The 23703-nt window shown below is 41.3% G+C and overlaps 1 protein-coding gene across 2 annotated transcripts in view; it reads right to left on the bottom strand.

The window, feature by feature from the left end:
- LOC120492189 (inactive phospholipase D5) overlaps window positions 1-23703 on the bottom strand; it is a 33482-nt gene that overhangs the window by 1671 nt on the left and 8108 nt on the right. For both annotated transcript variants that reach the window (XM_089117381.1, XM_089117382.1), the window contains exons 2-8: window positions 19924-20060; window positions 13321-13498; window positions 13032-13140; window positions 7265-7392; window positions 6867-7064; window positions 5657-5793; window positions 1597-1765 (exon numbers count right to left, since the gene is read on the bottom strand). In XM_089117381.1, the coding sequence (XP_088973507.1) occupies window positions 1597-1765; window positions 5657-5793; window positions 6867-7064; window positions 7265-7392; window positions 13032-13140; window positions 13321-13498; window positions 19924-20060 (1056 nt within the window). The remainder of the gene's footprint in view (window positions 1-1596; window positions 1766-5656; window positions 5794-6866; window positions 7065-7264; window positions 7393-13031; window positions 13141-13320; window positions 13499-19923; window positions 20061-23703) is intronic.

Here is a 23703-nt window from a genome sequence, read left to right as displayed (position 1 = left end):
GCCCTACTGGTTGGAAGCGGAATTGTCCATTATCGTAAATAATTTAGCCAACCGCATCCCACTTCTCTCCTCTACTAGCATTACTCGATTCATGAAGATAAATGGAGGACCAGATAGTTTCCATAACACAGCCAGACAGACAACAAATTAGAAAAACCAAAGATAATAGGCTATGCAAGCAATATAGTTACTAGTCCAACAGCATGACGGCAAAGTCAGCATCGTTGAGGAACCCCTCCTCCCCCTTAAAGGAGTAGTTCACTTTTGAAAAAACTTTAGCTGATAATTTACTCGCCCCCGTGTCATCCAAGATGTCCATGTCTTTCTTTCTTCAGTCGAAAAGAAATTAAGGTTTTTGATGAAAACATTCCAGGATTTTCTCCATATAATGGACTTCAATGGGAACCAAACGGTTCAAGGTCCAAAAGACAGTTTCAGTGCAAACTGTTCAAAGGGCTTTAAACGACTCCAGACGATGAATAAGGGTCTTATCAAGCAAAACGATCGCTCATTTAAAAAAATAATAACAAAGTTTAAGTTTTATAAGCTTAAACTGTTCTGTGATGCACGTTCGTGACTCTCCTGTTCGAACTCGTTTATCAAAGTGAACAAATCTTTTTTTGGTGTCATTTGGTTCATTCAATGAACGAAATGAAAGAATTGACTCGGGAAAAGATTTGTTTATTTTGACGAACGAGTTCGAACAGGAGAGTCACGAACGTGCATCACAGAACAGAGCAAGACAAGCATTTGAGCTTATAAAACTTTATTATTTTTTTTAAATGAGCGATCGCTTCGCTTGATAAGATCCTTATTCATCGTCTGGAATTGTTTAAAGCCCTTCGAACAGTTTGCACTGAAACTGTCTTTTGGACCTTGAACCGTTTGGACCCCATTGAAGTCCATTATATGAAGAAAATCCTGGAATGTTTTCATCAAAAACCTTAATTTCTTTTCAACTGAAGAAAGAAAGACGTGGACATCTTGGATGACATGGGGGTGAGTAAATTATCAACAAAAGTTTTTTTAAAAGTGAACTACTCCTTTAAGCTCACGCCAGCGAGCAAACACTGGCCCAATATTGATCCTTGCTTCATCACTCAGCCTTTTCCTATTTTTTCTGTCTCCTCAGACAAAACCTTTCTCTTCTTATTTATTTAATCACTTCGGCCATGACAAAAGCAAACGGAAAACAAATGCTGGTTGGTTACTCACATCCGAATTTAAGGAAGTAGTGAGGGAAGTGACGTATGCGATAAAGTATAGTTTTTTTGTAGTTTTTTTGTGCACGGGTTCCTCCCCGAAACCAAAAGTTACACAGTGCCAGTAAAAGCAATACAGACCACGTCAGGCTATGGCAGATCTGTCATTTCTCTTATTTTAAGTCGATGTATCATCACCAGGGTCTTGGAAATATATTATGAAGGTTGATAATCATCATTTTGAATGAATTGTTTGATTTAATGCCAGCCATCTATCGCCACCTACTGGTGATGATAACCTGCAAAATGAGTTTCGCTTCTTCTTTCATAATGAACTACAACAATAGCCTTTGCCATGTGAGTGTGTTAATCTGTGGTGAACACACACACTGACCGCCTCCAGTGAGCATCTGAGCGACTCTACACACAGCGCTTTCAGCGACCACAGAAAGTTACGCGTCAGCGGCTCGGTCTCGTCCCCGCAGCTGATCAACACTCGCACCTCGAGCCTTGCCTTCAGGACCAGGGCTTCTCGGAGCATGTTGTCAATCAGCGACCAGTACCTGTGAGGAACACAGCACACGCGTGAACAGAACAGGTTAGGGTCAGGGATAGGGATAAGTTACCGTTAGGGTCAGGAATAGGGATAAGTTATGGTTAGGGCCAGGGATAAGGACAAGTTACGGTTAGGGTCAAGGATAGGGATAAGTTACGGTTAGGGCCAGGGATAGGAATAGGGATAAGTTACGGTTAGGGTCAAGGATAGCGATAAGTTACGGTTAGGGACAGGGATAGGGATAAGTTATGGTTAGGGATAGGGATAAGTTATGGTTAGGGCCAGGGATAGGAATAGGGATAAGTTACGGTTAGGGTCAGGGATAGGGATAAGTTACCGTTAGGGTCAGGGATAGGGATAAGTTACGGTTAGGGTCAGGGATAGGGATAAGTTACCGTTAGGGTCAAGGATAGGGATAAGTTACGGTTAGGGTCAGGGATAGGGATAAGTTACGGTTAGGGTCAGGGATAGGGATAAGTTACGGTTAGGGCCAGGGATAGGGATAAGTTACGGTTAGGGTCAGGGATAGGGATAAGTTACGGTTAGGGTCAGGGATAGGGATAAGTTACCGTTAGGGTCAAGGATAGGGATAAGTTACGGTTAGGGTCAGGGATAGGGATAAGTTACGGTTAGGGTCAGGGATAGGGATAAGTTACGGTTAGGGTCAGGGATAGGGATAAGTTACGGTTAGGGTCAGGGATAGGGATAAGTTACGGTTAGGGTCAGGGATAGGGATAAGTTACGGTTAGGGTCAGGGATAGGGATAAGTTACGGTTAGGGTCAAGGATAGGGATAAGTTACGGTTAGGGTCAAGGATAGGGATAAGTTACGGTTAGGGTCAGGGATAGGGATAAGTTACGGTTAGGGTCAGGGATAGGGATAAGTTACGGTTAGGGTCAGGGATAAGGATAAGTTACGGTTAGGGTCAGGGATAGGGATAAGTTACGGTTAGGGTCAGGGATAAGGATAAGTTACGGTTAGGGTCAGGGATAGGGATAAGTTACGGTAAGGGTCAGGAATAGGGATAAGTTACGGTTAGGGTCAGGGATAGGGATAAGTTACGGTTAGGGTCAGGGATAGGGATAAGTTACGGTTAGGGTCAGGGATAGGGATAAGTTACGGTTAGGGTCAGGGATAAGGATAAGTTACGGTTAGGGTCAGGGATAGGGATAAGTTACGGTTAGGGTCAGGAATAGGGATAAGTTACGGTTAGGGTCAGGGATAGGGATAAGTTACGGTTAGGGTCAAGGATAGGGATAAGTTACGGTTAGGGTCAGGGATAGGGATAAGTTACGGTTAGGGTCAGGGATAGGGATAAGTTACGGTTAGGGTCAGGGATAGGGATAAGTTACGGTTAGGGTCAAGGATAGGGATAAGTTACGGTTAGGGTCAGGGATAGGGATAAGTTACGGTTAGGGTCAAGGATAGGGATAAGTTACGGTTAGGGTCAGGGATAGGGATAAGTTACGGTTAGGGTCAGGGATAGGGATAAGTTACGGTTAGGGTCAGGGATAAGGATAAGTTACGGTTAGGGTCAGGGATAGGGATAAGTTACGGTTAGGGTCAGGGATAAGGATAAGTTACGGTTAGGGTCAGGGATAGGGATAAGTTACGGTTAGGGTCAAGGATAGGGATAAGTTACGGTTAGGGTCAAGGATAGGGATAAGTTACGGTTAGGGTCAAGGATAGGGATAAGTTACGGTTAGGGTCAAGGATAGGGATAAGTTACGGTTAGGGTCAGGGATAGGGATAAGTTACGGTTAGGGTCAGGGATAAGGATAAGTTACGGTTAGGGTCAGGGATAGGGATAAGTTACGGTTAGGGTCAGGAATAGGGATAAGTTACGGTTAGGGTCAGGGATAGGGATAAGTTACGGTTAGGGTCAAGGATAGGGATAAGTTACGGTTAGGGTCAGGGATAGGGATAAGTTACGGTTAGGGTCAGGAATAGGGATAAGTTACGGTTAGGGTCAGGGATAAGGATAAGTTACGGTTAGGGTCAGGGATAGGGATAAGTTACGGTTAGGGTCAGGGATAGGGATAAGTTACGGTTAGGGTCAGGGATAAGGATAAGTTACGGTTAGGGTCAGGAATAGGGATAAGTTACGGTTAGGGTCAGGGATAAGGATAAGTTACGGTTAGGGTCAGGGATAGGGATAAGTTACGGTTAGGGTCAGGGATAGGGATAAGTTACGGTTAGGGTCAAGGATAGGGATAAGTTACGGTTAGGGTCAAGGATAAGTTACGGTTAGGGTCAAGGATAAGTTACGGTTAGGGTCAGGGATAGGGATAAGTTACGGTTAGGGTCAGGGATAAGGATAAGTTACGGTTAGGGTCAGGGATAGGGATAAGTTACGGTTAGGGTCAGGGATAAGGATAAGTTACGGTTAGGGTCAGGGATAGGGATAAGTTACGGTTAGGGTCAGGAATAGGGATAAGTTACGGTTAGGGTCAGGGATAGGGATAAGTTACGGTTAGGGTCAGGGATAGGGATAAGTTACGGTTAGGGTCAGGGATAGGGATAAGTTACGGTTAGGGTCAGGGATAGGGATAAGTTACGGTTAGGGTCAGGGATAAGGATAAGTTACGGTTAGGGTCAGGGATAGGGATAAGTTACGGTTAGGGTCAGGAATAGGGATAAGTTACGGTTAGGGTCAGGGATACGGGATAAGTTACAGTTAGGGTCAAGGATAGGGATAAGTTACGGTTAGGGTCAGGGATAGGGATAAGTTACGGTTAGGGTCAGGGATAGGGATAAGTTACGGTTAGGGTCAGGGATAGGGATAAGTTACGGTTAGGGTCAGGGATAGGGATAAGTTACGGTTAGGGTCAGGGATAGGGATAAGTTACGGTTAGGGTCAGGGATAGGGATAAGTTACGGTTAGGGTCAGGGATAGGGATAAGTTACGGTTAGGGTCAGGGATAAGGATAAGTTACGGTTAGGGTCAGGGATAAGGATAAGTTACGGTTAGGGTCAAGGATAGGGATAAGTTACGGTTAGGGTCAGGGATAGGGATAAGTTACGGTTAGGGTCAGGGATAGGGATAAGTTACGGTTAGGGTCAGGGATAGGGATAAGTTACGGTTAGGGTCAGGGATAGGGATAAGTTACGGTTAGGGTCAGGGATAGGGACAAGTTACGGTTAGGGTCAGGGATAGGGATAAGTTACGGTTAGGGTCTGGTTTACAGAATGGGTTGGTTGTACTGTAAAAGCTAGTCTGGTGGAAATGTTCTAGCCATGTATTCTGACAGAATATATTTCTTCGCAAGCGTCAAATAAATCACTGAAATACAGTTAAACCTAAATTTATTCAGACACCTTCAACATCTCTCACATTATCTCAGTTTATTCGCTATAGTTTAGAAAATGATAATAAAATATGAACAGAATTCAGAGTTCTCAGATCAGTGGATATTTGACTGGTTTTGTCCTTCTGTTGGACTCTCACACATGAATTATGTTGAATATCTGTCAGCTGGTAAATTTAACTACACAATTAGACAATACCAGTTTAGCTCAACCAGTGACCAAGCAATGCTTCATGTTGTTCAGTGTGTGTGTAAAAAGAGCATTAGCGATTACAGAAAACACACTTCAGCAGAACATCATCAGCTCAAAGTGGAGGAATCATTTCTGGTCCCAGATGTGTATAAATGTCACTGGTAGTCACTGTATGAAGAGTTATTGGGTGTAATATGTCACAGTTGACTTTATTTTGCTCTCCTCACTTACATAAATGACCTATAGTGTCCTGATCACACTAGGCAAGGCAAGGCAAGTTTATTTTATTTCACTAGTGAAATAATATCAACAATTATATCTGGTGTCTGAATAATATTCGATTTGACTGTATTTTATAGCAGATATTATTGGTCAGCCATTGTTTAACAGGACTCACTTGGTTTTGGTGCGGTTGAGCATTGGTAAATAGTTGGGTGTGGAGATGTAGATAAATGTCTTGGCCTCCTGAATGACCCTTTTAATGGCCTCGATGTCTTTCATCCGGTCTTTTGGGCAGAAAATATCTGGAGAACTCTAACACAACAAACGGTGGGGAAAAATCCATAAATGGAAACATGTTTTGCAGCTTTCTCCTCTCTCACTTTCATTGGTGTAACCCAGTGTAATCAACTTTATTCAGTCCTAATATTTGCAGTTTATTTACATACAGTGAGGTTAGAAAAATATCTAAACTGCACAGGAAAACTGACCAACACTGGGCTGAGGCTCGAGGGAGAATCGCCACCAAACACACATTACACAACACCTTAAAGTCCCCCTGTGCTCGATCAGGTTAACCCTTAAAACTCATCTGTGATCACCAAAATGACATATCTAAATGTTTTTTTTTCAACAAATGTCTTCATGCGTTAAAATATCTTGAATGTAACTCGACACCCTTGCTTCATTTAGTATTCGCGGTTCTATGAATATGCAAATGAGCCCCGCTTTCACTCACTCACTCAGAGATCCACTGGTTGTCGATCACCCGTTGATCTGATTGGTTACAAGGTGGTTTGTGACGTCAGAAACACCAGTGTGTTTTTGAGACTGTCTTTGGTTCACTGCAGGAAATACTCAGCAATGCTGTCCACTTATCAACGCACACATGGTGTGTGTTAAAGCGGATTAAACACACCACATACACACATAAACAACATTAAACGCTGGATTTACACCACAGGGGGACTTTAACTCTCATGTGGTGCTTTTATTGTCAGGGCATGACCACGAGAGACGCAATAATTGATCATTCTCTCTTCTGAAATATATCCCAGGTCACAGAGAGATATGATCAAGAGTGAAGCTGGAAGCCTGATGACTGATGAAATACAAGCTTCTTGTTCATTTTCTGTGAGGACTTGATTGATTGAACAGGATATTAGGCAATGGAGATCTTTATCTGAAAATCTAATAATAGCAAATCTCTCTTCTGTAAGCGGCGCAGAAAAACAAAACATCATTAATCTGGCATATCTAACCCGCTCTGCGTATACTGTGCAGTGCGCCTCTACTAACAAACAAATAAAGCATCATTACAGTGGAGCAAATCTAATGAAGGATCATTTCCGTGTACCAGAAATGAAAGCCCCTCTCACTCGACTCACAGATATGTATGCCTCTGCTTCAGCGCCGCTCAGACTCAGTTGCAGCATCTTGTCTTTGTTATACAGTGCGGTCAGTCTCTTTGACCATATCGACGGCAGAAAGTCTTTATACTGCAGTTGCCAGTACAGGCTGAATATGCGGTGCAGGTCCAACACTAGACAGCTGCAGTTGTGAATGATGATGCCGAACTCCTTCATCTGTGGAAACAACAGGTCACCTCACTGTCCAGAACAAACATGCCGTCACACACATCAGTTACCAAATGGACTAAACAAACTTAGTAAAGCAACATGTGGTAGTGGAGTGAATTTAAAAAACGTACAGTACTAGTTCAGGTGAACCATTGGCAGGTAAACACAGGGACATTTAAAGCACTTGAGTACAGAGGCGTCTTTACCGTGGAGAGGGATCTCCAGTCCATGCCGGCACTTCCGATGTACATGTGCTTCCGGTCCACCAGCCAGAAGCAGGAGTTCAGCTGACCTCGACTCAGGGCTGTCATGTTCACGTAATGCACGTCTGCACCTGATTGGCCAATGAACAACACAAACTATGATACAGACTATTTCATGATGCAGTTATACTTTAATGACTTTCACTTATTTTCCCATTCTAAACCCAAAGCTGACTTTTTTAGTGCTTTTAATTTATTATTGGATAAGCCCAATAGACCCAATAATCAAATACAGGGGCTGGAATAAAGTTTTTCACTAAATACATTTTTAAGTTACCAGCAATTTAGAGTTTCTACTGGCCAAAAAAGAAGAGGTAATAAACCAGATTAACTGGTACTTATTCAAACAAAATCCTGTCATCCAGCATCTCCTCTCTTTCATCCTCATCCTTAAAGGATCCTCATCAAAAATGTGTTTTTTAGATGGACAGATCAATAAAGTACAAAGATCATAAAGTAGGATATTGTAAAATAACATTGTCTTTTCTGTTAACCAAATGCTTTTTAATCAAGCGTGCCGTTATTTGGTTGCATAGTTGTGTGTGTTCAAGTAATCCATATATGCACAGATTTTGTGCAATATGCTGTATTTAATATATCACGAAATCCACACAGATTTGGCTACACGAACTTCCCCAGCAAAGCCAGTAAACATAATATGTAACCCGCCAAACTGGTTCGTGACGTGACAGCGTTACCCTCTTCACCTGCATTGGGTGGGCTGGCAGGTGTTCATTTCAAACCCTGATCTCATAGTTATATTGAACCAGGCAAACTGCACGAGTGTTACTGACCAATCATATGCATGTGATAGACATCCAGCAGGTCTGCAAGCTTTCAGTGGACTGTTTCTATGCAGCTGATGCGAATATAAAGCCCCAAAGAGAATGACGCCATGAGTCCTCTTTGATTTCTTGAGACTGGTCTTCCTGACTGTCCTGCTCCTCCAGACTCATCCTCAAGTCCCTGGGGTTCATTCCAAACAATCCACTTCTGAAGTTTTTTATTTGTCTCAGGTTTTCTATGATAACTCCAGAGCCCTCAGTATTTTCCCCATATCCTCCGGTGTTCCCTCTTATACCATCCGTCTCCTCTAAGCCCTAGTTATCTTTAAAGGGCATATTGCAGGTTAGAGGACCCAACGAGTCAATGCATATAAAAACAATGTAGGATTTAGATTAGACTAGATTTTCTTTAAAATATACGTATAAACACGCAAACTTTACTTGAGTATATTTCTATAGGCTACTAAAAGCATAGGCTATACTCGGGTAAATTTTTAATACATATTTTTCACCTTGGTTATAACATAAACAGAACATTAAAGGTTTGAGTATTTAAACAACCAATTTTGTTTTTCAATTACAAGTTTTATTTAGGGCATGACATGACTAAGTTACCTATATAACACTATTTGATGCCATTGGTAGTATACGACGATCAATATGCTTCGGCATACCATGTTGAACTCCATCATATTGCCGGGATGCTAATCATTTGTTCTGAAGTGAACGCTACACACGACCGTGTTTTCCGAGCCGAGAGGAGAAATCCCGTCTCTTCACCTGCTCAAACCGCACCAGGAACGAAAGATAGGCTATATAGCACCGTCACTTTTATTGTAATGGAAACTTGTGGACTCGATCTTGAAGTCCTGACAGGCTGGAGTTTTTGCAATCTCCACAAACACAATATTTACCATGACGATGATAAATTAAAATGCAAAAACTAACGAAAGCACACTGACTGACGAGCGCTCTCACTGAACACCAGCCTGCTCTCACTGAGCCGAGGCTGCGGCTCCCTGCTATGACGTCAAATGACGCGACGTTGAAAAAAAAGCCGTTTTTACTAGCAGTCCAAGAAACGCTCACTTTATCTTCTAAATTAGTGTCCTTATGTTGTTTTAAAACATTTTAAATCCTGCATTAACTTTTCATATGGTATTTTCATAGAAGGTTATCTATAAATTTCGATTTTTTTTTTTTACCTGCAATATGCTCTTTAACAAGTCCAGTACTTCTCCCGAGCCTCCATTCGTCCCAGTTCCCAGAGTACCCAGAGTATCCAGTGGTCATTCCTAGGGTCCAAAGCCTGTTGTTGTCCTTGTCTGTCTTCAGTAGATAAGGGCCAGGGAGAATCTGGGCAGTAGGACAAAGCTCAAGGAAGGTCCACTGGGAACTGTGAGATGTGGAGTGCTCTTAAAAGACATAGCTACTAAATTTGTTGCTCTTTTGTATTTCTTTAGGTTTCGTTGCATTGTTTTATGTGCTTCGGATTGATTGCAGGTTTACTGATTATAGAGTGTTTCCTATTCATGTAGAGTTATTAAAGGGGTCATGAACTGGCTTTTTAAATTTTATTATATTGTTGTCTGAGGTGAAATTATGATGTTCGCTTGGTTTTTGCATTCAAAACCATCAAAATGAATAAGTAATAAGCTATTTTCTACCCTAGTTTTCAGCCCAGCACAGAAACACTCGATTTAATTGGCGTCTCGCACTGAAGACTTGGAAGTAAACGCCCACTGCTGTGAGTGGAGAACAGTTTTGCATATTATAACGAGTTTCGATTCACCCGTCGGTGTACGTAGGGAATAGGGTTGCCAACTTTCTGATTTCGAAATAAGGAACGGGGGGGTTATTCGGTAATGACCCTTGGAATTCATATATTAATATATAATATAATAATTATTAAGCCTATATTAATTTATAGAATAGCAAAGTACGCCTAATCAATGACTGTACCACATATTCTAGATATATGAAGGCTATCATGATCATTTTGCCAACAACGAACCATGGATTTATTTAGTTTATAATTTTTTTTTTTTTGAATTAATCAGCCGATCAGCATGGCTATCTGTTTTCTCCTAAATAAAATCTCAAGGGTTTATTTCTTGTAAGTGTAGAAATAGGACAAAAGTTTTTTAATTTTCCTATATTATAGTGTAATGTTGATTAAAATATACTATACTTATCATTTTCATTCATATAGTAGCCTATATAGGCTATATGGATTTTACGTCATAGGAATAAATATATAAATCATTATTACATTATTATAATAATTGTTTGGCATCTGAAAACACCATCAATAATGTAATGTAGACTGAGACTCTCACAACTAAAAAGATGTTTGAGCCCTGTTTATTGTCCTAGTGCAAATCAATGCTTTATCTTTGTTACCCGTAGTGGACGAAATCGGAGTGATAACAGAACGCTTAGAGTGCAGAGAGGAACGTGCTCTGACTCCAGTCCTGGTTTTGCGTCCGCGCCGTTAGAAGCTCAAGCTCGCAGGCAAGATCGCTCTAGATTAGAGGATATTTTAACTAATTTGCGGTAAAACTAATCAATCACGAGCAGTGTTGGTCAAGTTACTTGGAAATAGTAATTAGTTACTGATTACTGATTACTTCTCCAAGAAAGTAATCCAATTACTTTACTGATTACTTATTTTCAAAAGTAATTAGTTACTTTACTAGTTACTTTACTAAGTTACTTTTCAAAAACATGATGCACGACCTGAACACGCTAAAGCATAGACCTTTCAGCCTAATTCTATTCTTTCTGCATATTCCATCATCTAAAATGTAATCAAATTAAACATTTTCTTTTTTTTAAACTTGCTTTATTTCTTTCAATATTTTAACTTTATGCACATTGCATCGAGCAAAAATTAAATTAAATGCAACAGTCTCAGACTAGAAGAAAATTGTTGAATATTTAAACCTATTTTCTGCACATTCCACCTTATTTTAATGAAATAAAGACAGCCCTTCTTCTGTTAATATAAATTTCTACATATTCCAGCATATAAAATAAATATGTTTTTTAAAATCCTTCATTTGAATAGATGTAAAAATACAGCAACAAAATCATGAAAGTCGCTCCTGACTATATACGTCTTTTAACAGTAAAGTGCAGAGAGGAGCAAAAATTAGTTGATCGAAACAGAAAATGCTGTTGCATGCCGTATTTTGGCTTCAAGTTTTTTTCTGTTTTTTTTTTTCTTTCGCAGTTAAACAGTGGTTATGTCCCATCAGCATGTAGCCGCAGCGGTCATGTCAGATGGAGGTTCAGGGTTTTTTTTCCAGTAAGTTTCACATTCCTGTACCGGCTTGCTGCTTTAGTTAACCGTGTGAGGCTGTCTCGTGACATGCTTGCTCAGATCTGAGGTAGAATTTTGACATTCTCCAACGGGGGTCCAGTTTCTAGATCAGGATGCTCTCTGCATAGTACGCAAGTCTCTCTCTCGCTCTCCTCGTCGTGCGCGCGATACGAAGTTTGGACTTTGGAACACAGTCTCGCATGTGCGCTCGCTCTAGATTCCGGGAGATTTTAACTAATTTGCGGTATAACTAGTCAATCACAAATGTGGCTCAACGGTTAGATTTATAGATAAACTCATCTTTCAGGCATTTGACCGACGGGATTGACACTTCAGCGCGAGAAATCGGGGGTGTGTCGTGTGAGCGTGTGTTGGCAGCTCGGCTCTTCTCTCCCGCGCTCTAGTCGTCTCTCACTGATGTCGTGGCGCTCATACATCATTTTTATTCACGCACGACTCATGTCAGGAGACAGTCTGACTAAACAAAATCACGGTTAACTAACGCAGTAACGCAGGCTGTTTACGGGGAAGTAACGGTAATCTAATTACAGTTTTTTCAATTGTAATCCCTTACTTTACTCGTTACTAGAAAAAAGTAATTGGATTACAGTAACGCGTTACTTCTAACGCGTTACTGCCCATCAGTGATCACGAGTGGAGTGGCTCAACTGGTGAGGTCTTCATTCATAGTCTGTCTGAGATATAGTAGAAGATGTGTCTGTCATGGATTTGCACTGAACTGATTCTCCAAAATATGGAACAAAGTGCGTTCTGTATCAGTTCAATACAGAACAAGACTTTTATGTGACAAATACAGAACGATTCCGTATTATACGGAACGGCTGGCAACCCTAGTGGGGAAAATTGTTTTGAAAACGTCCAATGTTGTAAAATGGCAACCGGAATGATTCGCCCATACATGTTCGAGTCCGTGTGTTGCAGCATTCCTGTCAGATCCAATATAGACAGCACAGCACTGTTCTTTAATCTTAATCGGCCTGGAAATCCAGTCTTGATTACAATCCTCAGTGAAATGAAGCGAGCAGACGGACGATGTTTTACCCTCATCAGCTGGAACGTCATTAAAAATAAAGTTTATCCATGCAGTCCTATTGGAGTCCAGAGGAAGCTTATGCAGCGACTGTCTTCTTCCACAACCAGGCACTGCACAATATTCTGTATCGCTCAGTAGCTCGATACAGTTTGTCATCACGAGGTAGGCATCTATATGTTATTTATCTATGCGTGTAATGCGAGAATCGGTGGGCGGGGCTAAACCGGCCGTGTTGAAGTAGGCGTTGATCTTCTCCTGCGGGGGTGGGGTTTTATCCTCTTTGACGTCATAGTTCCCCACTGAGCCTGGTGTCCATAAAAGCTTTAATTGGACTAACAAGGACGTTTTCAGTTCAGAAACTAACAGGATATTGTTATAATATAATGTCCTCTTAGATGTCAAAAGCTCAAGGAAAATTTAATTTCTCAGTTCATCACCCCTTTAAAGACTTCCTGCGCCTTTGCTTCTTTACACTTGGGTCCAAACACAGAGTCATAAAAGATGGTTTTGCTAGACAGTGGATGTCAAATAACATCATATACTTACCACTCCGAGTGAGGTCATCGAGCTCTGAGGAATTCGTTAGTCCACTGGCCACCCTCAAACTGACTGACCGAGACCGCAAACTCTTCAGCTGATGGAGTAAGATCTGGCCCTGAGGATGACAGAAGATACAGCAGGTTATATGGGACTAATCCAACTCTCTCTAGGAGAAACTCTCTCGAATACACTCAACCTTCTACATTCAGGCATTGTACAATTTTATCTGCATAACCAAGAAAATTCCTGGACATAATCAGTAAATGTGTTGAAACTGCGGTATGTTGATGGTTACCTGTTTGGCCTGAGGAAGATTTGATCCAGATTTAGTTGAGTTCAGTGCCCACCGCGGTGACACAATCTCCACAGATCGACGGGCTTTCTCCAGCAGCTCGTGAAGGCCAGCGGTCAGGGAAACGGTGTCCTTATATGGGATGGACAGATCTTCTGGAATGTTCTCCACAAGCACAACACTGTGAACACAAGAGCATCTACACTCAACAGAAGGCATATTTCAGCACTGCATTACTTTCCCTCGAATTACCAGATGCAACCATTTACCCAGGTGTGGAGATTTGCAACAATAAATGCTAATATTTGTCAGATGTTGTAGTCATTTTATTTTGCACAGGTTTATGTGGGTGTGAGCTATAATATCAGCTTGTTAAATTGTGATAATACTGATCCGGGTCTAAGCCTCCACTTTGTTTCAAGAATACTATTTCGACAGCCATATGAATCAATGTGTGGCCAACTTAATAGGAACATGTTTTTTTTTTTTTTTCAGTAACAACATGGGTGTATATGCTTATTTGCCATCTGAAGGGGTGTTTGGACCCGGAAACGGTGATGTGACATCAGACTGATAAATGACTGCCACTATGTGTACAAAATTTCAATCAAACACCGGCTAGATTGACTACAAAGTCAGATGTTTATTTATCATCCTGACAGTGATTCAGCACATTAAATATTTGTCTGGACACAACAGACAGAATCAGATCACAAAGACATGGAATACACAAATCAATGAGAAACAAAACACTTTGATGACAAGACACATCAGGCCTACAAACACAACAGAGGTACTGCACACTAATGGAAATAAATGCAATAATACAGTAATAGAGTGAACACTGATAATGAATACACTCATAAATACATAACTGTATGTATTATGGTGGCTTGCCAGCCTTGCTTTAAGCAAGTGTCCTGGTCACATGGACTTGAGAAGTGGAGAAATCAGTAGCATTATTCCCTATTTGGCAAAATCCGGAGGGAGATCCTTGGAAAGGTGGAGCCGCTGTAAAGTCAACATGTTCTCCTAAATGACACTCGGTTTTATTGTCTCTAAATTAAAATCTGATTTGAGTAAAACATGGTTACATGAAACATGTTATAATCATAAAGAGGTGCAGAGTGAATTTGTTTATCAAAAGTACAGATTACCCTCCATAATGAAAACAAAATTATATTAAACTCATGATCATGACTGTCACATCCTTAATTTTACACTTCATTTTCCAAACTGCAAAATAATTTCAGAGAATATATGCTCGTACAAACAGAATTAACAGAATTCACAGGAGAGTTGTGGTAGTCTAGTGGTGAAGTATGTTGGCTGTTCCAGATTCACTTGGGGAAATGAGATTTACTGCGCTCCCAGTTGTGCATTACCCCATCACTCCGACACTTAAAGCATCATTAGTGGCTCGAGAGGGATTTAACTTCTGTCTTCTACTGAAAGTGTCCTCAGATGAGAAGAAGCCTCTGCTAATGTCTTTTCTGCTGCCAAACCATGTACATTTGATCAACATTCCTATCCTGTTACAGGGCCTGTATATTGTGTCTGTGTAACAGAATATCTTAAAAGGTCACATGACCCACGCTCTGTCTAACACTAAATAGCTACAAATCAATACTCTCTCTAAATCATCTCTTTACAAACCCTCATAATTAAGACCATATCATTTAAGATGGATAATGTGCCATGTGTACGGCTAACAGTCTCAGGCATTTTTTGAAATACATTAACTATGAAAATTCTATTAATAATACTTTTATGATTTCGTTTGGCGCCCCAAGTGGTGCATCAATGACACTACCAGTGAAATAGGCTGATTTGATTAATTTTGTTAAAATATTTACAAAGTAATGACTTCAGACCAAGTTTGCTGCACACGTCCTGAAAAGTGAAGCCGAGTCCGAACGCAGGTGCCATATGGTGCCGCGTCCCTGAGAAACAAGGTCCTCAGGGGAATCTGTCAGGGAGGATCAGGTCTGAGAACCAGGTACCACTAGGCAACCATTAAGACCTGCTCCTCATCGTCCCTGACCTTGCACAGAGTCTGTGTGCCAACTGTGGGCAAAGGGGAGCCTCGTTCTGGGAGTAAAAGACTTGACAGTGGGACGACTCCTGGGAGGGCTACCTATACATCACTGAATTGACTCCAGATCAGCTGGATCCATTTTGAGATCCAATGGTCTCCATTTTCCCGGGAGCGTGAGCTGTTGTGAGAGCGCATCAGCTGCACGATTGAGATCATCCGGAATATAAATAGTGCGGAGCGACCTTAGCCGCTTCAGAGGAGGAGATGGCGGGCAAGTTGTGACATGCATCTTGAGTGTAGACTGCCTTGGCAGTTCATATACGCAACTGTCGCAGTGTTGGGACTGTCCAGACTAGCACATGCTTGCCTTGAAGCAACGGCTGAAACCAGCGCAGGGTGAGCAGCACTGTGAACAACTCAAGCCAGTTGATGTGCCACTGCAGTCGAGGTCCCATGCCCTTTGCATACAGCGCCCCAACCCATTCTGGAGGCATCTGTTGTAACAAGAACGTGTAGCCAGTGCGAGCGGGGCGACCAGGGAGCCTCTAAAATTGCTTCAGTTGAAATGCCGTTTTCCCCTGAATGTATTCAGGCAGTTTAGCAATGACTGTGTGTGCTTGTTCCTGAGTAGAGTGGTCATGTTGACAGAGTCCTACTCCATACAGAGAAAAGAGATGCTCTGCACAGGGGAGAGATTGATCTTTTCCCAGGTGTCCTAAAGCCCCAGATGACTGAAGTTCATGAGCACTAAGTCCTTGTTGCACAACAGATCTTGAGATTGAGCTAGAATGAGCCAGTTGTCGAGATAGTTTATAATGTGAATGCAAGAGCAGACTCCGTGACTTTGGTAAAGCAGTAGGGAGACAGGGACAGCCAAAGGAAAGGATCTTGTACCTGACTATCAAAGACAAACCAATGAAACGCTCTGTGTTGAGGAAGAATTGAGAAGTGTAAGTACACATGCTTCAGGTTGATTACTGCGAATCGACCTTGAGGACGAATGCACGTAAAGATGAGTTTCTGCGTAAGCAACTTGAACAGGAGCGTGTGAAGGGCCCAGTTTAAGACTAGCAAATCTAATCCACTGCCTTTCTAGGGTTTAATAAAGTAAGGGCTATAAAACCCTGGCTTCATTTTGGCTGGAGGGACAGGCTCTATTGCATCCTTTTCCAGCAGGACCGCAATTGCCGCATGCAGGACAAGGATGTCTTTGCCTACGACTGAGGTAAAGAGGACGCTGCTGAACCTGGGAAGATGCCTGGTGGAATGAATCCCGTAACCCAGTCTGATTGTCACCAAGAGCCAGCAGGATGGGCTGGGAAGTGCTAGCCAGGCTCCATGGTAGCAACACCAAGGTGGACACTTAACTGTCTCCAAGGAACCTACAAGGTGAGGGCCAGAGACACATGAGGAGGCAAAGCGTCCTCAAACCGTGACCTCTTGGCTTGTGGTGAATGTAGAAGGGGGGACTGTGAAAGAGGAAGCACAGCATCATTCACTGTCAGACTGCGCCCTGTATGGCCCAGAGATTATGGAAAATGCTCTTTCACTGAAAATGTGGGTACCAGAATAGAAAGAAGATTCAAAGAAGAAACAGAAGATTCTCCACCCGGCATTCCTCACTCTGGGGGAAGGAGCGCTGCGATCTCCTTCATCTTCCTTCATCTCTGGGCCGCCCATATCAGGGCCACTTCGATAGACGTTTGGAGGGTGTAGCGGCCTGAGGACAGGCTGCGTCACCTTCCTGAAGGAGCCCATTAGTCAGTCGGCATAATGTTGTAGTGACTGACAGATGGGGAACTCTACATTATTATGTAATTGGTAGACATCAATCATCGGATTTATTCCAACACATTTAAAAAAAAAATTCCCATCTAAGTCTTTGTAATCTATGTGATGGAGACCCAGAGGTGATTTATGCAGGTATTTTATATATTTACATATTGTGTCGAGTGTGCGAGTGGTATTGATGGAGTTGTAGTCTAGGTGGAGAGTTGAGATACATTTGGGGAATATGTCTAGAGGTATGGGTTTTCTGGCCTATCAGCGGGCGGGCTGGGTTCTTTGGATGCCTTTGATAAGAGGGGATGTTTGTGAATTGGTTATTCGGGAAGTTAATGAATAAGTTTGTGAAAAAATTGGATTCTGCTTACTTTACCGTTAATGGAGACAGCTGGAAGTTTTTAATGATGTTTAGATGAGATACAAATGAGGTAATAACAAGAAGAGAAACATTGGGGAAAAACAGGCTTTATGGGACGTGAAAGGAAATCTCTAAGTAGTCAAGTAAGTTTATAAGGTTCTAGGAGAGACGGCTTCAAGAATGTAGTTGAGAGAGGTGTCAAGCAGGCGTTTCAATGGGTGGATTAGGGGAATATCAGCTCTGGATAATGAGGAACTGGGGTTGAGTCTGACTCTGGTGCCAGCAGCCTGAATTTCTGAAAAGCAAAATGAGAGAGAGTCCGCTATTTGATTTTTGGCGCTGGGAACGTGTTTGCCAGTTATTAAGGGTGCTGCAATCAGGATTTTTGGAGCCGATCACCAATCGTCGATCACAGGAAGCAGTATCTGCCGATATGATCCCTGATACTGACCGATCTATCTGAAGCCTTCTTTTTATTATGTAGAATCATTTATAGGGATGTCCCAATCAGGATTTTTACAGACATACTGTAAAGATTCAGGGCCTGAATTTCAATTTCAGTTTCAAAAATGGGGGGAATGCCCTCTTAGGTGAGAGAGATAAGGCTGTTTCTGCTTGTGAACGGGTAATTGTGCAGGGCTGAGAGATCGATTATTAAGTGTTTTTTATCTGAAAACTGTCTGGTAGCCACTCCAATGTTACGTGGACAGCACATTTAGCTGAAAATAGCTTGTAAGTATGAAAATGATTTCCTCCGTAAGATAATGCAAGCTCTGCAATTTTTGCGAGATAATCAATCAGCTCGCCTCTCCAATGGGGAAATGTAGCGCAGATGTTTTCACTATAGCAATTAAAGGCGATGTAAAATTTGGAAAAGGAAAGTAATTAAGTATATTAAATTAATGTATTATTGGTTGAATTATTTAAGGTAACTTAAACTCAGTCTGAAACAGAAGGAGAAAGTAAAAATAATAGGAAAGATAAATCAATATCTGTACCTGTGAGTATCTGTGCTGTGATGTTGCTGGCGGTTCTAAGACGGTAGCGTTTGGTGGGATAGCTTTGGCTTTCCGGAGGAGAGAGTGAAATGAGATCTAGCTTGGGGGAGAGTGTTAGGAGGAAGATAGGACTCCCCGAAGCAGCTTTCGGTCGGCCCCTGGATCCTGGGGAGGAACAAGGAGGCTAGAAAAAGGGAAATAGGGCAGGAAAATAAGGCGTCTGTGAAGCTGGGTGGGGGGAAGAGTAGAGTGAGTCCTGGAAGTACTGTAATCTGGCAGACTTGATGAATGCCTTCTGCCGGTCTTGCTAGGGAAGGAGGCGTTTGTTAACTGGGAGTCAGGGCCCTACGATTCTTGTTCGCCTCAGGGTTAGGGTTGAAGGGTGGAGTGGATTTTGGAGAAGGGAAAGCTGATTGTAAGGAAACAGACAGGTTATATAATGGAGCGCGAGGACTCCTGACATCAGTGGAATGCAGTGAAGGATCCTGGGAAAGAAGGGACTCGTCATCAGACGGGGAGAGTTCGAATCTATGACATTGCGACAGATGGGCGGGACCAAATGCTGAAAACTGTTTAAGGAACACAGGTGAGTATATATATACGCCTCCTCTCTTGCTGATTGGATAGATCATTTTAACGTATTCCTCCCAAAAAATTTGTTAATAAAACAAAATTTTGTGGGGCAAGGAAAGGTAACAGAACAATATTTTGAAAATGTGCATAAGAAATCCTGGATGGAAACATACATGCAAATACTCTCAGAATTAACTTAGAAATTGAATGCGCGCGTTTTTGCGCGTTTCTCACATCCTGATGATGTGCTTTGATTGGTTGTGCATGTAAAACACCATGCCATTATGCATTAAGTCCAACAAAAGGTCTGTCGGAAGTTTATAGTCACAGCCATTTTGCACGCGGGAGCTTGCAGGTGTTTATAGATGACCATAGCGGCCATTTAACTCCCTGTAATGCATCAGTTCTAGTCAGCAGTCCTCACAACAACATTTAATAAAACGATGTCCAACAACAGAAAAAACCCTCAAACCCGCAATAATGCCTAATACCTAACAATCATGCTAACGAGCTAGAACATGAAATATCCATAGCGAATTGCGTGCAAAAGAACATATGTACACAGTTCATAAAAAATATCTCTCAGTGGTGTATGAGATGGGGGATCTGCCAAAGGAGGTTCAGGATCAGATTTCAGAGGTGCTGAATCTGGGTCCACTTTGTTCCGGCACAAATGAAGCAGGCCATTTTTACTTTTTTTGCCCTTAGCTTTTTCGGGTCAGTTCGTCTACCTGGGGTTGTTTCACCAAGTGTATAGTGTAAATGCAAATATCAGGTGTGGGTCACAAGAAGTTGTAAGCTAGTCGTCAACTAAATTGGATGTAGTCAATGTCCGAGGGGTGAGTTTTACTTACCGGCAGGTTCTGCTACATGTTTCTACAGTGATGCCGTCCTCATCATCGCCCCACACATCTACAGCAGAGAATATTAATGCTATCAGGAGAGCACAGCAGCACACCAGAGCAAAGATCACAATGCATTTGTGCTGAGACTGCAAGAAACAAGAGGAAGAAGCAAAGACACTCATTCAGAGAGTTTAGACATGAGCAGTTGCTTTGCTGTAGAGACAAACATCAAACCCTGGCCATGTGCAAAAGGAAACAATTCAGTTTATCCATGCTGTACTACAAGCGTAAAAGACGTGTTCGTGTCCAAAATCGACCTGCTGTCGTGTAGTTATAGTGGAGATGGGAATCATTAGTTTACAATTTCATTAAAAAATGCAATCTCAGTCATTAGTTACTCTCCCTCCAGTTATTTCAAACCCATAAGTCCTTTGTTCATCTTTGGAACACAAATTAAGATATTTTTGATAAAATCCTAGAGGTTTCTAACCCCACATAGGCAGCAACGTCATTAAACAACATTTCGTCATTGCGAAACATTTTGTCATTGCAATGTCATTGCGCAAAAAACAACTGAAATACTGATTTTATTCAACAATTTCTTCTCATCTTGCTCTTCACGTTGTAAATACAGTGCTCATTATTGGCTGCTCCTGTGTCAGCATCACACGCATGCGTCGTGGTGTTCACAAGACCAGCGTCGGCCAATAATGAGCCAGCATTCTGACGTAGAACCCAGAAGCGCTGCACTGTGTTTACTTTGTGATCATCGAAGGAGAATAATATTGAAGAGAAGAAATCCTTATTTCTGTGTTTTTGCGCACAAAAAGTATTCTTGTTGCTTCATAACATTAAGTTAAGTAAAATCCACTGCAGCTACATGGACTATTTTAATGATGTTTTTACTACCTTTCTGGACCTTGAAAGTTGCAATGATGTTGCTGCCTATGTGGGGTCAGAAACCTCTGACCTTCATTAAAAATATCTTAATTTGTGTTCCGAAGATGAACGGTGCTCTTACGGGTTTGGAACAACAGGCTAAGTAATTGATGACAGATCACAGGAATACTGGATTCTAAACAATACAGAAATGGGAGGGAGAAGCACCTCATATGTGCCGCTCCCAGTGTGAGGTTCTTTCCTTCACATTAATGTTGGAAAACTGGCCTACGTCTCCTTCCATTAACAATAATGGCCAGTGCGGAGGCTGCGATATACGTAAACCTACCAGCATCTGTTGCCATGATTTTTGGAATGACTTATCACGAAAGGAAAAAATGAGAATTGCTGCAAAACGCTGTAAAGTAGTACCTACTTTTTCATATCATATTCCGTTTTGAGATACCCAACAACATAAAACACAATGGATAACAGTCTAAATGTTTATTACCAACAAGCAAATTGCACAAATTCATTGAAAAATTAACCCAGCAAAACAGCCTTTGAGATCTCAAACCTCTGGGCTTCTGGTAGTATTTAGGATATCTAAGCCCACTAAAGGAGGGAGAGAATTTTCACTTTGGCATCTAAACTCTGGAACAGCCTTTCTGATCATGTTCGGGGCTCAGACTCGCTCTCCCAGTTTAAATCTAGATTAAAGATGCATCGCTTTAGCCAAGCATTCACATACAGTGCCTTCCTCTAATATAGGCACCCTTAGAAAACATGAGCAAAAGAGATTGTGAAAAAAAATCTGTTTATCCTTTTGATCTTTCATTCAACAAATTCACAAAATGCTAACGTTTCACACCAGGGTGTCAAAAATAAATAAATAAAAATCAAACAACCCCTACATCGCCACATGTTGTTTGGGAGGGTTGCAAAAAAAATGTCCTCGCTCATCCAAGACCAAACTCCAGCATATTCACTTCAAAAGGGACCAGACCAGCCAACACACCAGGATTGGTGCAAACAGGGTGTGACACAGTTCGTTGATATGGGAACCGGCGAACATTCAACAGACTTTAATACAATAAATGAAACAAATAAAAGTGAAAGTAAAATGAAAGTAAAAGCCACAAAAAAGAAGCAAAACATCACAAAACATCAGGCCTGTTCCTCTTTCGATCTTCACCGCAGTCGCTCCTCTTTTATGCCTCCGCTCCTCCGTGAGGGATACGAGACCGGTGCGTCGCATAGAGAGAGATATTCCGTACGGAGGAATGGAGGAATTACAGCCCAAACAGTTACTAAATACTTTACAACTATTAAAAGAGCGGTCTCTGTGCTGGGACCGGTCTAAGTACTGACTGAAATTCGACCAGGGTATCATTCTCTAATATATCTGACAAGACTTTTTTTTTTTTTTTTGATGAACCACTGCTTGTTTAATTAAAGAGCTGTTTGAACATACTAGGACCTATAATGACAAACACGTCCTCAGAAATCAAGGAGGAATAGGATCTAGAGGAGTGAATGTCAGTTTCGGTTAGACTTTATTTCGACTTGAGACTTGGTTCAAATCCTGAAATGCTCCATCATTATGGTTGTATTTTCTAGTGTCCTATCAGAAGAATTGAATTAATCCAGTTTCAAAATCCATATCAGGTTTTCCTGAGACCTGCTGAGCTGAGGCGGTTACAAGAGGAAATCTCAGTTTATCACTCCCTGTTTAAAGTGTCTGACGTCCCATCGAACACAACGCTGGTGAAAGGAGACCGTCTGTCTCACAGCAGGTTATTGATCGTTGGCTGGAAGCTCATGATCAATAAGTCAATTAAACCTGCATTAGCCAGACATGGGATCCAGTTGAACTTTGTTAAAAGGCCACAAACTCTGGTGAACACATCACAAAATCCCACGGTGGAACATGTGCAGACTGACCCGGCTGTCGAGAGAGGTGTACCAGTAATGGCCTTATCTCATTAATCACGTCAAAGATTTAATTAATGTTGAGGAGAACATAAACACGATCAGCTAGCCTATTTACAGACACAGGGATTATTTTACCTCAAACATGACAAAAACAGCGAGTTTATTTCAAATACACGAATCACAAAGAAATAAATCAACAAATATAATGCGTTTTAATAAATAAAAACGAATCCGGCTGAACTGACATCTGTGGCTGTCGCAGCGCATGCGTCCTTCTTTCATTTGTTGTTTTGCACAGAAATCTTGACAAGCAATCATCAGTTTTCATAGCTATATTATGTTTATAATATAGGCATATTTATAATAAAACCAGAATATTAAAAAATATATATCATATTAATTTAGTATATAATATAATAAGATATGATTTAATGTTATTTCTGTAAATCCTAATTAAATTATTATTTCAATTATTATCTTTCAGAATCTTTACTTTTTAAAATAATTCTATGTATTTTTAAAATATTTTTTTTTATTACCATATTTTAATGACAGTATATTTAGTGAACAAAAATGTATTCTTTTATTCATCAAAATAAACATAAAACAGCGCAAACTTTGCTAAAGTGATTGTTTTGAACAAGCATTAAACTTTACATTTTTATTTTTGGGTGAACTAACCCTTTAACTTATGTGTGCTTCCTTTACTTTAATTAAGCGGATTATTTCCTCTCAGCAGATGCCTCTTCTTAATGCTCTTTCACTGATATGCCCACCCTTCAGTCCCTACAGGACCTCACAGAGAGCAGGATTGAGTCTCAGGACTCTCCGCATCTGATGAAACAGGGACTTGTGATCGGTAATGATGCACAGAGAACATCTATTTCTCCAAATCTCATATCTCTATCTATCGCTTCTGCAAAGTTAGTGATTTCTGACAGTGAGAAACTTGTTCATGGATTCGTTACATCTCTA

This window comes from Pimephales promelas, chromosome 11, assembly GCF_988280905.1.
Source record: "Pimephales promelas chromosome 11, fPimPro1.hap1.1, whole genome shotgun sequence".
Taxonomy (NCBI): Eukaryota; Metazoa; Chordata; class Actinopteri; order Cypriniformes; family Leuciscidae; genus Pimephales; species Pimephales promelas.
Note: the sequence above shows the minus strand (reverse complement) of the source record. Positions and strands in the feature narration are given on the sequence as shown.